The 17,186-nt window shown below is 36.2% G+C and overlaps 1 protein-coding gene across 3 annotated transcripts in view; it reads right to left on the bottom strand.

Moving 5' to 3' along the window:
* Nucleotides 1-10,128: 10,128 nt before the first annotated feature.
* The window catches only part of LOC117172598, a 45,564-nt gene continuing 38,506 nt past the window's right edge, over nt 10,129-17,186 (bottom strand). For 2 of the 3 annotated variants that reach the window (XM_033360684.1, XM_033360686.1), the window contains 4 exons: nt 12,162-16,616; nt 11,172-11,388; nt 10,879-11,081; nt 10,129-10,741 (listed from right to left, as the gene is read on the bottom strand). In XM_033360684.1, coding sequence (XP_033216575.1) covers nt 10,362-10,741; nt 10,879-11,081; nt 11,172-11,388; nt 12,162-16,542 — 5,181 coding nt within the window. In that variant the 5' untranslated portion in view covers nt 16,543-16,616 and the 3' untranslated portion in view covers nt 10,129-10,361. The remainder of the gene's footprint in view (nt 10,742-10,878; nt 11,082-11,171; nt 11,389-12,161; nt 16,617-17,186) is intronic. The other variant, XM_033360687.1, reaches the window with a different exon arrangement.

Genomic DNA, 17,186 nt, shown 5'->3' with positions numbered 1-17,186 from the left:
GATAGCGTGCTAACAGGGATGCACGGAACTGACGCATTCATTTATCTGGATGACATCGTTCTACACTCAGAGTCACTCGACGAACATAAATGTAGAGTCAAAAGACTATTCGAGAGGCTTCGGAAAGCCGAGATGAGGTACGACCTAACCCAGACAAGATCGTGGCTATCAAGAATTTCCCAGTCCCTAAAACCGTAAAGAATGTGCGCCAGTTCTTGGGCCTATCAGGGTACTATCGACGTTTCATTAAGGATTATGCGAAAAAGGCAAAACCGCTAACTGAACTTTTAAAAAAGAATGTACCCTTTATTTGGGGACCCGAGCAAAACAAGAATTTCAGACAACTCCGACGATACCTGTGTAGTAGCCCTAAACTACAATACCCAGATTTTGACAAAACCCTTCAAGCTAACTACAGATGCTTCGGACTACGCGGTCGGAACCGTACTTACTCAGGAAAAGGAGAAAATGGATATGCCAGTAGCCGATATTTCCAAAATATTGGACGAGTACGAGCTGAAATACAGCAAAGTCGAAAAGGAGTGTCTCGCCGTCCTATATGCAGTGGGAAACTTTCGACCATATTTGTACGGCAGGGAGTTCATTCTGGCATGTGACCATGAGCCAGTACATGGGACCACATATGCGGATAGCCCAGGATCAAGAATAATAAAGTGGAGGTTAAAACTAAAAGATTACCGATATACTTTCGAGTATAAGAAGGCGAAGCTGAATCGAAGAGTGGAAGCCTTATCAGATAATCCTACTCAAGAAGGAGAAATCCAGAATTACAGGGACTCCAAAGGCTCCACCGACTCACAAGAACTCAGGGATCACCTGGGGCCACCATCACCCTAACGGACTTATAACAATCACGAAGAAAAGGAATACAACCGTGTAATGGTGATCCACGATCAAGCGGATACGGGGCGAGTTTTACCCGTAAAATCCCTAAACACCCCTCCACCTAAAAATTCAACAAAGCGCGGGGCCGAATCAGAACGCATAACTCGTTCTCGAGCCTCCAGAAATATAGGTAGCACCGCTAATAAACCTCAAAAGATATCACAACCTACCAAATCTATACTAAAACGCCCAACCTCCGTGGAACAGGACTCATTAAGTAAAGGGAAGACCCGAAAGCCGGCAGTACCTCGAAACGCTACCTTTAAACCAGCGAAGGCTAAGCCAATTCAGCTTTCGCCAAAGGTCGAAGTAGCTATGACTCAACGACGAAGATTAATGGCGACAACGGCTCCCAATGATCCTGAGGAACACTAACAACCCCCAGCCGGAATAAAAATGACGGATCCCAACCAAAGCGGAATAGCTAAGAGACTCACGAGGGGAAGACAACGAATAGAATATAAGGAACCTTCAAGGAGTAGCGAATCCACACTTAAGGCATCTACTTCGGATGATGAGAATTCCGAACCACCTATGTTCTGATACACAGTGTTCTCCCAGGACTGGAGCCTAAGACTCTGTCCAAGAAAATTCAGATCTCCCTAAGAGTGCTCCCCCTAGCGCACATCCGCCTAGCCATTGGCTTCGTCCAATTAAAGGAGTTTGGTTTGGGCATGATGACCCCCTTAACATATCTCGTCCGGCAAATGGTCGACAAACCAACAATGCAGCAGAAGTAGAGGCCGGAATAGAAGCCCTACATCAAGCTTATAAAGCAGGAATTCAGAAATCGCGAATAAATACCGATTAAAAATTTGTGATCAGATGTGCGACGGAATGGATGCCACAGTGAAAAACCAGCAACTCGATAACGTATCAAAATAAACCAGTCAAAAACCGGGAAGAATTCGAAAACCTAGACGCCGCAAAGAAACATCTGGATGTAACCTGGAATCACGTGCCCTCCCATCAAGGAATAGAGGGGAATGAGGCAGCTGATCGACTGGTTCGGGAGGGAATAGACAAGGAACCCATTCTATCTATCCCTGCTCCAAGAGAAACGGAAGTCGATCCTGAATTATAAATTAAAATTATTTCTTGAAAAAAAGATCCTACTCCATCTTCACTCCATTGGGAATCGAACCACAAAACTTCTGATTTCCGGTCAGGTGCTTTTCCAATTAAGCTGTTAGAAGGATCAGAATAAAAACTCTTAATTCAAGAACATAACGCTAATTTTTAGCTAGGTGTTAATGGTACACGTAATTATTTTCAAATTTTTTAATTTATCTGCTATATGATCAGAGATTGTACCTTACCGACGGTAGATCAACCCTCCAAACCATGAAGGCAGAAGAATATACACAATATCGATCAAGTTAAGAATCTTCAATAACAGAAAATGCTTAACGTCTTCATAAGACTAGATGAAAAATAATATTTTTAAATTAAAATTAAAGTTATTTCTTGAAAAAAAAATCCTACTCCATCTTCACTCCATTGGGAATCGAACCACAAAATATAATGTGTACCCTACGATAAAAAACCTGCTCGCTCAAACGACCGATAGTGAAGAGAGTGAAATAGAAGAAAATCAAGGGCAGAACTTAACATAAGAACAGTCCAACGCATCTAGCCTAAGAAAAGAGTTGCAGAAATCCTTTTCTCAGTTCGAACAAACCTTAAAGCGAACGAGGAGTGAATTTGTCGGAAATTGGATCAAACTCTCTGAAGTGGGATCATGAAGGAATGGAAGAGACTGTCGAACTAGCTTGCACCCATGTCTTAGAAGGTGAAGATGATCCAGAGCTACAGCAAAGATTAGAGGCTCTTGACCCATGTGACGAATATGATGACCAACTATTCGCAGATCAGATACAAAGCAAATCTAATAGCAAGACTCCTGATCGCTACTGATCGTCTAGATTTTCAAGACATCTGGAATAGCAGACAAAAAATAGGGCAAGTTTTAGCTACACCCCATGATCAACATAAAACTTATTCAATTGTGGTTCAACAGAGACACAATTATGAGGTTGACTGGGACAAAGTGCCCGATGGATTGCAAAACTTATTTACCGCCTTAAAACGAAATAATCAATCTACTTGTAGGATGGCTAATTCAGGATACCTATTAGGGTCACTCCCTCAGAATAAGATGGCAGAAGTAATGTCAAGGATTCGCTTCAAACATCCAATGCCAATAGACTTATGTCATGGAATAATTGAGGTCCCATCGGAGGACCTGCGATCCAAAATCATAACAGAATATCACGGGAGTCTGATAGCTGGCCATAAAGGAATCGCCAAGACGTATGGACGGATTAAGGAAAGATATACCTGGCCAGGACTGGGCAACGATGTAACCGAACACATCCGTGATTGTAAGAGCTGCCTTGAAAATAAGCTCGTGCGTGCGTGCGTGCGTGCATGCGTGCACTCGGGAGCCAATGCTTATAACAGACACTCCCGCTGAATCAGTCTATAAAGTCTCCATGGACACCGTGGGAAAATTACCTACAACGCTAAGTGGGAATCGTCATATACTTACTATGCAAGATAACTTTAGTAAGTACTGTATGGCCGTTCCCATACCAGACCTAAAAACAACTTCAATTGCTCACGCCGTAGCTACAAACTTATTTTCACCATATGGTGCCCCTCGATACATCTTGCCAGACCGGGGAGGAGCTTCGTGAGCAACATCGTCTTAACGGACTATGTCAAGCACTATGCAAACGACTATGAAGACTGGAATAAAATACTCCCTTTCGCCATGTTTGCTTATAATATCTCAGTACATGAGGCCACAAATTTCACACCTTATGGGTTGGTGTTTGAAAGAATGGCCAGAAATCCAACTTCAGTCCCACAGGGAGAGGAGGAGGAAATCTACGGACTGTACTTACGATACTTGATAGTTAAGTTAAAGGAAATACAAAAGTTAGCTACTAAAAATCTAACGAAGGCTAAATTAAGATCTAAAGAAATATATGATCGAAAATCTCGACCCCTAAACGCGAAACTAGGTGACCAGGTTTATGTAGTCAGGGACGTAAGGGAAGGGAAATTTGATAGTCATGCCGATGGTCCTTTTACCATTGTAGAATTCACTGCTAACAACAATGTAACCCTGGAAGCTGACGATGGAAAGCGATTCACTAAGCATGCTGATAAGCTCCTCGTAACTCATTGCTGAGTTTGGGAGGGCATCTACATTATGATTGGAGGAACGCTGAAGTTGGAAATACACCATGGAGGGTCGAAAACAGTAAATAAATCAACACGACCATACGATCGATTTTTGAATTCTGATGATGTACGTTCAACTTCCCCAAATACTCTAAAAGTATCTAACCACCTTTTCTTTCCAGATAAAAATACTGGAGATGGAACTCCTAAGGATATTGGTTTTAACGCTTCTTATCCTAGTCTCACAGCCAAACAATGAAGATTCTGGAAATCGTGTTACTCCATTCCAGAATAGCATCGGGGTGTATTTTGAATATTTAACACCAATGAAAAGAATAACAGGTATCTGGAGAATAGTTACCTTCCTTCAGTTGGATAAGGTACACGAAGCATTAATCGGGTATCAAATTCGATACAAGAACCTACCCAAATATTGTCAACCTTTTTTGGGCTATGGATGCGACAGCGCTATTAAGAAATATCACCTGGATGCTAAGATCGATATTGCTGAGAACTACCAAAAACAAATCGAAGAAATTTTGAAATTGAGCCATCATTTCAAGAAAGAATACCCCTCGAGGTTACCCTCTGGAATGAGAGTAAGGTGTACTGCACCGATGTTGGGATTCATCGGAGGAATTGTTGGACCCGTTGCGGGACACCTGAATTATGATGATGGACAACGTATCGAAGCAGAGATCGACAACATGAACCAGACTGCCTTTAACCTCACGCATCTCATGGGAAAACAGACGCATATTCTCAGGGCACAAATGGATAGGATCCACTCCAGAAGCAAACAGCTGGAGAAAGAACATGAGATAATGCGAGGAGAACTCACGCAGATGATATAAAAGACCAAACAAGCTGATCAAGCCATGTACACCTTGAATGTGACGGAAATGTTACAGAACATGCTTCACTTCCTAGTGGTGGGATTGGATAAATACATAAGATCTGCCACTGAATTACTGGATGTGATCGACTACGCAAGAGAAAGGAAACTACATCCGGCCTATTTGACCTCCGACCAACTGGAGCCAATTCACAGAGATGTGCAGGATCATGCAAGAGATTGGGAATTTTCTCTCCCTGGACCAAAGGTTAGCACTGAAGATCTAGCAACCATCGCCAAGGTTATGGTAATCTGTAAAAAAGTAACAATAAGGATCCTGCTGGACATCCCATTGATCGACAGGACCGAATTCTCTGTATACAGGATACATTCGTAACCAGTGGATCAGTCAATACCCCTAAACAAGACAAGTAGGGCCTATGTGCATTCGGAGCATACCCATATTGCCATGAAGAACTTATAAAGGACGTATATCCTATTTAACCTAAACAAGAAGGAGTCATGTAACGTGCTTTTTGACAAATACATTTGCTATATCAACTCGCTAATCTATGAATCGGCTAGACGATCATTCTGCGAAAGTCAACTACTGATTCAACCAACGATATATGGTCTAAAGTTTTGTGACGTCAGGATAACCCACAAAACAATCTCAACGTGGATTCACTTGGAGACCTTAGGAGCCTGGTTGTACTCCCTCGTGGCTGAAATCACCGCACCAGTGAAGTGTCCTGCACACAAGGATACTTCTATACAACTAACCGGGACAGGGCTTATACAACTAGCCCCAGGATGTGTAATGAGAATGCGCGATATCACCCTACCCGCATCCCCGTTAACAAGAGGAAAGTCGGAGATAATTTATGAACTGACACCATCTCTGAACTTGGGACAACTGTCATCATTAATTGTACGAGGCCAGTATGCAAAGACATGCTTCGAGGCATCATGATGCTCTAATTCACGGGGTCTATGCTGACATTGGACTGCTTTCAGTTGGACTGATGATTGTCTCTTGCCACTCCAAATTATTGGCAATTATAACAACTATAAAGCTGTCTACGAACCAACACACCTTCCAGGTTCAATCCCAGGACCGAGGAATCTACGAACAGAATTTCAATACCCTTAACGAACATAAAGAACTCGACTCGCAACCTACAAGATCTGCATGTACTAAAAAGAACTACAAGTATATATGCTTCATCTCAAACACCGGCTGTAAGATCGAGAAAATCCACAAACGTCATTAACAACGAAAATGGGAAAGATGTGCATATATGATAGAGTATTTTGTAGAGCACAAATAAAGTCGCAATTCAGCGAATTGTTTAGCCAGTGCTGATTACTGACCATGACCTGCATGTTTCATCATTCTTTTTATTTGACTGAGAATACTTTCTTCATTATTTTTCTCACATAGGATTGCAGAGTAAAAATTTGACCCATGCAGTGGGAGGGGTGTAACAGTCATTCCTAGAATTGAAGCTGCTCCGTAGGTAGGTATAACAGGAACTGTGCGGAGTCTGCGGTTGTCACTCAGATGAGCAATCAAGCGTGAACATACAAAAGCGCTAGAAACAAAAAAAAAGCTAAAAACAAAGAAACAACAGGTTACAATGAGTTAGTTCACACTCAAGGTCAGCCCCAAAGTCGGCGCTATAAAAGGGTTTTACTGTATATTGAAAACACGTTCTCTTTTAGGGAATAGGAACCCTTGCAACGGCCGCTATGGAAATAGAAATAAATTAATTTCTGAGATATTCTATTCTTATAATTACATTTTAGACAGGTGGAAAAATCGCGCATGCAAAATAATAGAATAATCTTCACGTTTACGCTGAAATCTGAAAATATTAATTTTTCTCTATTCAACACTTATTACCGGGCCTGCCGTAACAACCTTATCATCTGCAAACGCTAACCCATGTACCCTTACTGTTTCGAGATCCACACCTTCGTCGAAAAGAGCCATTCTTAAGCAATTGTTCGTGATAATATAAATAACCATGATGACATAATGCATCTACCTTGTAAAAAGCTTTGTCTAGGTCAAAAAATCCACAGAAAACTTTTTTTCCTACTCTCAAACTTTTTCCTGTGATTTGTCTTAAGCTAAATATTTTATCTGTACATGACGTTTCTGGCATAAACCCACTTTGGACTTCCCAAATCTTTTCTTCTGTTATTTTCATTACCCTACGAAGAAGTATTTTTAAGCAGATAACCGCTCTTTCCAAATCATCTGGGACGTCTCCCATCTCCAAACATAAATTTATCAATTCGAACAGTCTATGTGGTATGTAATCGCCACTGTGTTTAAGCATTTTGGCGTTAATACTGTCTACCCCGACAGCCTTACCGTTTTTCAAGTTCTTAATTATATCCCTAGCCTCAGTGACACAGACTTTCACATGCTGACAAATTGTGTACTTTTATTTCCCTTCAATTTTTTATAAAGCTTTTTCTTGCTTCCTTCAAAGATGTTTTGTACTTTCTTCTTTTCTAATACTAAATAATTTAAAAAATACTACAACTAATAATAATAATAATAATAATAAGCCTCGGTGGCTCAGTTGGTTAGACACTCGGACTTCACCTCAGAGGTCCGGGGTTCGATCCCTGATCCGGTACCTCTGGAAATTTTTCAATGTACCTTTACCGAGGTTCTGGTGGTTCGGAACCCACCTTAAGCTGTAGGTCCCCCCATCGTGTACTTGACTGCAACCCAGTCCGTCAATGATGGGGGGTAAAAACCAGGCTTTGTCCAATATGTCTGGACAGATTGCTCTCATCAGAACACTTGATTGCATTATAAAAATGCGTCCGTGACTAATGATATATACCGGGACAGCGCCGTGCAAAAATGATCAAATAAAAAATCCAACTCTAACCAAAAATGCCTTCGACATGTTGGGCAGTATAAGCCTGTGACAACATTTCAACACAGAGATTTTTTTATAATAACCCCCATCGTGTAATTGACTGCAACCCAGTCCGTCAATGATGGAGTAAAAACCAGGCTTTGTCCAATATGTCCGGGCAGACTGCTCTCATCAGATCACTTGATAGCATTTTAAAAATGCGTCCGTGACTGATGAGATATACCGGGACAGCCCCGTGCAAAATGATCAAATAAAAATCCAACTCTAATCAAAACTGCTTTCGACATGTTGGGCAGTATAAGCCTGTGACAACATTTCAACACAGAAATGTTTTTTCTAAATAATAATAATAATAATAATAATAGGTGGTCAAAGATGAATTCAAAACATTCAAAATTTAAGAGTTTTCCCAATTGACTTAAAATTCAAAGGAATTAAAATTGCATTAATGCTTTGAAATAAAAATAATTTTCAATTTGATACTACTTTAAATTTCATTGCATGTTTCGATGTTAAAGCTACTTATAAGTTGTTTAATTTTTAGTTTTTATTACATTAAAAAAATTACAGTTTATACCACAAATTTATCTAAAATAAAAAAAAAATTCGTCATTTTCACTGTTGAAAGTGTAACTTTTTTCAATTATAAACCTTTAAAATTGAATTATTCGAAAAAAAACTTTTAGAATAAAAAGTCATTTTTAATTTAAAACAAAAAAGTTTTGAAAAAGTTGATTATGTTTTTAATATTAGGTAATAGAAATCCAAAGACGTGTTAATTTCTTTTTACTTTTTAATATTTTACATTACTTTATTATGATATAATTTCTTATATAATTATATTAATTATATAATTGAGATATATTTAGATAATTTTAGTCTGAATACGAAAATTAAATTTTGAATTATTTATGAACAACAAAATTTTTTTTAGGAAATTTACATTGTCAGTATACAAAATTACAATTGCACTTAATATTTTGTTTAGGAATGTTAAAGTAACGAAAACTAAACATTCATTATTTTATTTCATGATTTCAATTTTAACGTGAAGTTTCTAATCGAAATAAGGGTCTTGAGTTTAAGGGTTCCCAGCGACTCAATTCAGGTAAAGGGTTTGGACAGTTCTGGGTCAAATCTAAGTAGATACGATCTATTGGTTACTTCTGGAGACGCCTGGCTTAACATAACCAAACAAAAAACTGTTCAAAAACTTGAAAATTTTGACCACATTCGAAATCATGTTCGATTGTATTTAAAAAGGTCCTATATGATGGAATTACGGATAAAAATTTTACGAAAGCATTTCTGGAAAATAAGACTTTATTTGTATTTGGTGTTGTATTATAGAAATGTGTACAATTTGTGCAGAAAATAATTTATACTACAAAAACCTGATTAAAATTAGAAACACAATTAACGAAATCAAGAAAAATCAAGAAGTAAAAAACGAGTCTTATTTATTAGCACTTATTTTTAATTTTTTGAACGGACCAGTGAGGGGTGGCCGATAAAATACAAGACAAAAACTTTCGGTCATTTTTCGGTTACCAAACATTTTTTCGACCATTAAACTTAGAAAGTTCAGGCTCTTAAAGCTAAGTAAATTTTAAGTTCGAATGTTCAATAATATAACAAATATAAAACGGAAACTTTGTACTTTGAATAGGTTTTAATTCAAAGAGATTCAAAATTAAACATTATGTCAAACTGAAATAGTTTGAATGATAAAATATTAAATCACAGGCCTTCAATATTCTTCAACTTAAAATTTTAAACCTAAAAAATTGATATTTTAAATTGAATATCCCACCAATTAACAAATCGGGAAACAAAATTGAAAAAAAAAATTAAGGTACTTACAAACGAAAATTTTGAAATTTAAGCTGAAAAATATTTTATTTGAGGCTTTGAAATAAAACCGTTTTAAAATTAGATATTTAAAACTGCAACATTAAAAACTTTTTTATAAATTAAACATTTCAAACTGAAAACTTCCAACATTCGAAATTTTTAATTATACCTAATCGCCAAAAATTTAAAGATTAATAAAAATTATAATTTCATATGTACCTAATACCAAGTGACATTTAAAGTCATTCCGAAAAAACTTCAAAAATTAAATAGTTTAAAATCTTAAATACAGTGGAACTTGTATAAGAAGAAACTTGATTGGAGCCTTCCGAGAACTGACACCGCGCGGCGGCTACGAATGAGAGGAGCCGCGGGGCCGATTAGGATTAGGATGCGCCTTTAGTAGCGCACGATTCTAATCTTCTTTTGAAACTGAAAACTTTATATTATAATTATGGCATCAAAGTGCATTTATCATACTGGAAACATTTAAAGTTAAATTATCTTAATTTAAATCGTTTACAATTAAACCTGAAAAAATTAGCATTACTTCCAGGCCCAGTGGCCACCCTGAGACAGAATAATTCAAGTAATAAATTACCTCATAATTATAAAATATTTATCACAATCTTCAATATAAAACTTTGCATGCATCTTATTTCGAATTTTTATCGTAAGTTGCTTAGTTTTTCTACACTAGTTCGGCAGTATTGTATGAAACATCTCAATATCAATTTAGAAACAGATCTGGTAATGTTCTGAGCAAGATCGATCGGGTCCTGAAGACACAATGGTGATTCGATACGGAAGATTTCTGGTTTGGACTTGGACTCAATACAGCGACTGTAACTCTCCATTTCTGGAGGCAGATGGATGACGTTCTTATCAGTGAAATCTTGCTTTCTGAGCGATTTTCCCATTAAAGGACTTATAACGCAAGATCTGTACTCGTAACTTGCATAAAACTCGAAAAATCCTCTAAGAAGCTCTTGAAATTTCAATGAACTATGTTTAATTGGAATCTTTTGACCGATGCCAGTTTCCCAACCTAAACAAAGTAATTTTGATTTATCGAAATAAGCGGAATAGTACTGAGATTTTTTCACTAAAATTTGGTAATACACCTACTTTTAATAGAAGCTTTAAATTTAAATGTTCACAATTAAAAACGTTCACTCAGCTTACCGGCAATGATTTTGGAATTACTTTTGCTTTTTATTAGTTCTGCGATGCTTGGTAAGATTTCAATCTGTTGAAGATAAAATATCACAAGCCAAGTAATCCCGAATGTTGTTAGACCTTGCGTATCTGTCAGTAAACACGTATTCAGCCACTTCTTTAAGTATAGAACCATCTTTCGACAAGGTGGATATGATATCATGAACAATCTGCAACAATAAAATATGATGGAAGGTTTCAATAAAGAATGATTTAACTACAATTAAATGTAAGAATGAATTTATAAAATATATTCATACCTGACGATCTTCGTTTTTTCCACCGTAAGTCCGCTTGTGAAAGAAACATCGCAATTCAACCCCAGCTCTCGGTGACTAACTCTGATGATTGGTGCTCTCACTTTTAAAAGAACTTCTTTTAAGTCCCATTCATCTGGCTGGCTTTCAAAGCATATTTGAGAATTCAACAAGTATTCACGGGTTTTTGATAACAGCTGCGTTCCATTGTATGCATTACCTAGAAGAATTTTTATAAAGTTATTTAAAGTAGTCCGGCTATTGGATCGGTCCGATGGAAAATCATTCAAATTAGTTTGTTTTTTTCTGGCGAAGAAATATGTCCTTTTTCACATAATCCCTGTCGTAGGGGCCCTTTTCAAGTTAAAATTTCAATTATTACTGTTTAAAGTCGTGTAAAAAAACATGGGATCTTATGGAAAGGCCTTTCGCGGACTAAAAAAATGGTTCTTTTTGGCTTTAAAACACTTAGAATATTGTTAGGAAAACTGTTTGGAGACAGAAAATATCATTTGAAATTTGAATTACTGCTTATTCATACTTCCTTCCAGGGTATGTGAGATTAATTTTAGCAAAATATAACAAGATAAAATATGCCGAGAACAGTGTAGCATCGACTAAAGTTAACAGACAACTTCTATTGGAATCGAAAAGTGCGCGAACACTTAAATAATGATTTTTCCCCTGCGTATTGCAGGTTAAGTTAATTTTCTCGACATGCGGTTATGCTGCCAGCTACTGAGTACATTTAAATATTATTTAACAAACATTTTATTTATATTGATCTGCATTAAAATTTAATACCCAATTTATTAATTGATATAATGACCAAATTTTTTATTCAATTCCAAATTTCAGAAAAAAATCATCGACATAGCTTTGACTAGCTTTTTCAGTAGCCGAACAACATTAAATAAAACTGTTAGAATTAAAACCTCTATTTTCAAATATTCATCAACATCAGATAACAAAAAATAAATTGTAATTTCTTACCACAATCAAGAAAAATGTCCACGTCGCTACCGGAAAAGGCGAGATATGATGCTCTAGATCCAAAAACATAAGCCTTAGCTTCTGGATAATGTGACTTCACTAACTCTTCTAAACGTTTTAAAACCAGACCAATCTTCTTCTCTGAAAATTGTGCTGCATTCGATTCAAGAACCAATGACTCAGCAGTTTCTTCCACATTATTCAGTAAATTCATAGCAGGTTTAATCATTTCCGGTACCGCATAATCCTGGCTTTTTACTAAGTATTTGTGCATTTTATCTTCACAATGCTTCGTGTAGGTATCAGGAAGTCCCATCGACATGCTCGCACACGGAATACAGACATCGTAGCAAATGTCCACCTCTTTCGCCAACAACTTTTTAAACTCTCTAACATGTTTTTTTCCTTCTATATGCTCCACAAAATCTATATCATATTCAAACTTCGCGTTACACACTTGACACCAGAATCTTTGAACAATGTACCAAAAATTGTTATGTTGTTCAATAAATTTCTTAAAGATATCTTGAGTAAGTTCTTTCTGCTCTTGACACTCGACTCTGTGATTCTCATCTCTTTCAACATGATTTTTAATGGCATTATCATCATTTTCGATCTCAACCTTACAAGGAAAACAAAAAGCTACATCATCATTCACTTCTATCAAGAATTCTTTAGCTAAAGCAAGATCACTGAATTGATCCCGGAAATGTTCAAATTCAAGGTCGTTAATGACGAGCTGATCAAGTTTGCGAATATGATCCACGTTAAGCAAGTGTTCGTAAAGACTTTGCTGGTTGTTTGGCATTCTCTGATTGCAAACAAGGCACAATCTTTCATCATGCAGAAGGAACGATAATTCAATTCCCGACTTCAGAATTTTCATCTTTCGTTGATCCACATTAAATATATTTGATGATCCCTTTTCGAGAAACATTTTGCTATACTCTTCACTGAAGTGAGGTGTGATTTTAATCTTATTTTTGAGGTCGCTATTCGGCTTTCTCGGCCTCCTTATCATTTCACTACACAATTCGTCTAAAATAGTTTTTGATCCACTAACCAAATTGATTTGCAGGTCAGCTTGTTTTTCATTTGAATTTTCTATCTTGCTGCCAGATTTCTCAGAAACATCAACGAGTCTTGTTTTATGGCCATCACTTTCCAAGTGACTGATCATTTCCTCATCTTCAAAGATATCACTTTTGCAGACAGGACAATATATATAGGGTACAAAGTCTCTTGGCAATGTTGAGAGACTATTCTTGTGTTTATGATCATTGAGATGGTCAAGTAATTGAAAATCACTATCGGCAGTAGTATTGCAGACATAACATTTATAAAGAAGATTAAAATTTGTAATATTTAAAAAAGATTTATTTTTAAAAACGTCTTCATTTTGAGCAACGTGGGTACTTTGATTGTGGTCTTCGTAATTTGGTTTTTTACTTTTCCTACTGGGTTTATTCTGTGTTCCGCTAGGTTGATTATTCATCTTTGTTGTGGGTTCAGAAACCGAATTAATATGTGTTTTATTATGTTTGGAGTTGTCCACATTTGTAAAAAGATTAAAAAGTCTCCTCTTGTGTTCACTACTATCCAGATGCTTCATCATTGCTTTATCTTCTGAAATCTGAACTTGACAAGCAGGGCAGTAGATGAAGGGGTTAAAATCTTTCGGTAACTTTGAGATCAGCTTCAAGTGTTGCAACTCGTTAAGATGTTTGAATAATTGTAGATCACTGCCAGCTGTAATATTGCAAATTTTACAATAATAAGAAATATCTATGTTTGAAATGTTCATCAAAACCTTGGAGATTTCTTTTTTTAAAACGATGTTTTCTTTTAAATCAGGTTTAAGTTCAGAAATATTTTTTGAGATGCCAAACCCAGGGATGTTTTTTTGCTGTTCAAAGTTCATTTTATGCACTTTTCCTTGTGTGTGTAGGACGAAATCGAACGCTTCAAACACGCAAATATGACACAAGATACAACTAAAAACTTTCTTATTATTCACAATAGTTTGGTTAAAAACTGAAGAGGCTCGACAATTATTAACTGGCTGAAAGAAGTGCTGCACGATAATATCTTTATCTGAAAAATTGCTTTTACAGAAGAGGCAGGTATAAGTAGAGGAACTGGAAACTTCTTGAACTGGTTTTCTACCATTTTCATCACATTCTTCATTCGATTCACAGTCTGCATTGCCGGTTACATTTGCAATGAAATTACAACTGAAGACATTCAGTTGAGAATTTTCATCTTCTTGTATAGTGTTGGTCTTGTGCCTTTTACCTTGCGTGTGCTTGAGAAGATCATCAAAACTTTTAATCAAAGATGTACAGCACAATCCACAGCTGTAGATGACTTGATTATCAACAATCAAATGTTTTTTTATAAACGAGGAAGCTAAACAAGATTTTCTGGATTCAAAAAAGTGCTGGGCTATAGAGTCTTTATCTGAAAATGTACTTTTGCAGAAAAAACAAGTGTAGGCAGGTAAATTGTAAATATTTTGAAATGGTTCCAGCGCAGTACATATTACTCCTACATCACATTTTGTACTTAGATTGCATTTCGAATTAGGGTTACAAGTTGCCTTTGGAACGTATTCAGGGACATTCTGTTGTGATTTTTCACTCTGGTTTTGAGCGTTGTATTTATGATTTATCCCTTGCGTATGTTGAAGCAAACAAACCTCCGAATTAGGCACATTCACGAGGCATAACCCACAGCTAAAAATTTTAGTATCAAGTTTCTTTGGTTTTAATAACGAGGAAATTGAACATCCATTATCTGGTTTTATAAAATGCTGCAAAGTAGTTCCATAATCAGGAAAAGTACTGTCGCACAGAAAACAGTTATAGACAGGTAAATTAAAAATGTTTTTAACTGGTTCTTGTGATTTTGGATTACACACTGTAACTACATCGCGTTTTTGATTTGGATTACATTCTGAAACGGGGTAACATATTGTCCTTGGATCGTATTCTGGGAAATTCTTTTGTAATTTCTTCCTCGCTCTTTTAGCTTTGTTTTTGTGCCTTTTTCCTTGAGTATGTTGAAGCAAACAAGCCTCCGAATTAGGCACATTAATACGGCATAACCCACAACTCAAAATGTTCTTATTGAATTTCTTTGATTTTAAAAGTGAACATCTAGTGTCTGGTTCTGTAAAATGCTGAACAGTGGTGCCATAATCAGAAAAAGTGCTATCGCACAAACAACAAATGTAGACAGGTAAATCGAAAACGTTTTTAACTGATTTCTGTGATTTTTGATTACGAACTTTAACTACATCGCGCTTTTTATTTGAATCGCTTTCTGAAATGGGGTCACATGTTGTAATTGGGTCGTATTCGGTGATATTGTGGTGTGATTTATTCTTCACCCTTTTTGCGTTGTTTTTGTGCCTTTTTCCTTGCGTATGTTGTATCAAACAAACCACTTCATTGGGAATATCAGTGAAGCATAACCTGCAACTAAGAACTCCTTTATTAAGTTCGTTTGGCTTTAATAAAGAGCTAATTGAACAGCCATTGTCTGGTGCTTTAAAATGCTCAATTATAGTGTTACTATTATGAAAAGTGATATCGCACATAAAACATGTGTAGACAGGTAAATTGGAAATGTTGGGAGCTGGTTCACATGTTCCAAAACTATTCTTTTTAGCATTTAATGTATGCATTGTTCCTTGTTGATGCTCCATTAAAGATTTTTCAGACTCGATTTGCACGTTGCATAATTTGCAGTTAAAAGGTTTTAATAAATTCCGTAAATGCCTTTTTCCTCGTTGATGTTCTATTAAAGTTTGTTGACAGCCGATTTTTATGTTACATAATTTGCAATCGAATGGCACTGATGATTGTTCAATCTGTTTCGATTCATGATTTTGCATGATTGATAATTGTGTCCCTGTATTTTTCATTTGAGAATTCTGTTCCTGCTTTTGATTATTCGATTCTCCTTCCGCAGGCACATGCATGGCTTCCTTCAACTTTACATTCTTTACATCATTTTGTCCACCAAAGGCCTCGTTTGGTTGGTTTTTAATTTTTTCTAAATGTTTACTTGTTTCAATGTGTACAAACACATTCTTCACATGATGCATTACACAATTACAAATTTGACAACGATACACAGAAGAACGAATTTGCAAGATATAATTGTCTACTAGTGACTGTAGTTTTTTTTCCGAGAAAAAAGAAAATTCGCATTCTGATTCATTAAATTGTGCTCGCTTTAACGTATTATGATATATGTTGGTCGAATCAATATGCACCAAAGCTTCTTTCTTAGTTTGAAGAAAGTTTTCACACAGGTTGCAATAGTATCCGTTTTCTTGTTTGCGTATACGATTCTCCAAGAATCGTCTAAACATTTTGTACGTAAAATTTAGAAGAATGTTTTAGCTTTTCTTTTCGGCATCGAGAGCAAGTTTTTAGTTCAAGAGAACTGCAAAGAAATCAAACAAGTACAATAAGTGAAGAGAAGCAAGGAAAAAAACGGCAATTTCACAAAGAGGGTCAAAAAACGTTAACATAAATTTAGTTTTCGATGTATTGGAAACTTTCTCCCAATATATGTTATTTTAGTGCTCAAGTTAGCCGAAAAAAAGTTTTGTTTTTAAGTAATCGAGAACTAATAAGATGATCAGCTTTGGTATTTTTTTAATCTATTGAACTTCCTATTGAGATCCATCGGATGACTTAATTTTACAAAACATTGTTTGCCAATGGCGAGCCATTTTCGAGAAAACAGACTTTTAAAACAAAATTCTTTTTTATGCATCAAAATGTTTATTTATTAAATTCTCACATAAAATTTCCTAAAATGCTGTAAATATGAAATTTGTTAACACTTGTTTTCAATAGAAAATTCGTTCTTTCGAATGTTCTTTTTTTTCGAAGACCGTATATTTTTGATAAGAAAATTATTAATTTTTTCACAACTTTTAGTGTTTGTATCTTTAAATGAGATAGTGCAAGTGGTGTTTTGAAAATTGAAAACAGAAAAATTGACAAT

Source organism: Belonocnema kinseyi, chromosome 5, assembly GCF_010883055.1.
Source record: "Belonocnema kinseyi isolate 2016_QV_RU_SX_M_011 chromosome 5, B_treatae_v1, whole genome shotgun sequence".
Lineage (NCBI taxonomy): Eukaryota > Metazoa > Arthropoda > Insecta > Hymenoptera > Cynipidae > Belonocnema > Belonocnema kinseyi.
Note: the sequence above shows the minus strand (reverse complement) of the source record. Positions and strands in the feature narration are given on the sequence as shown.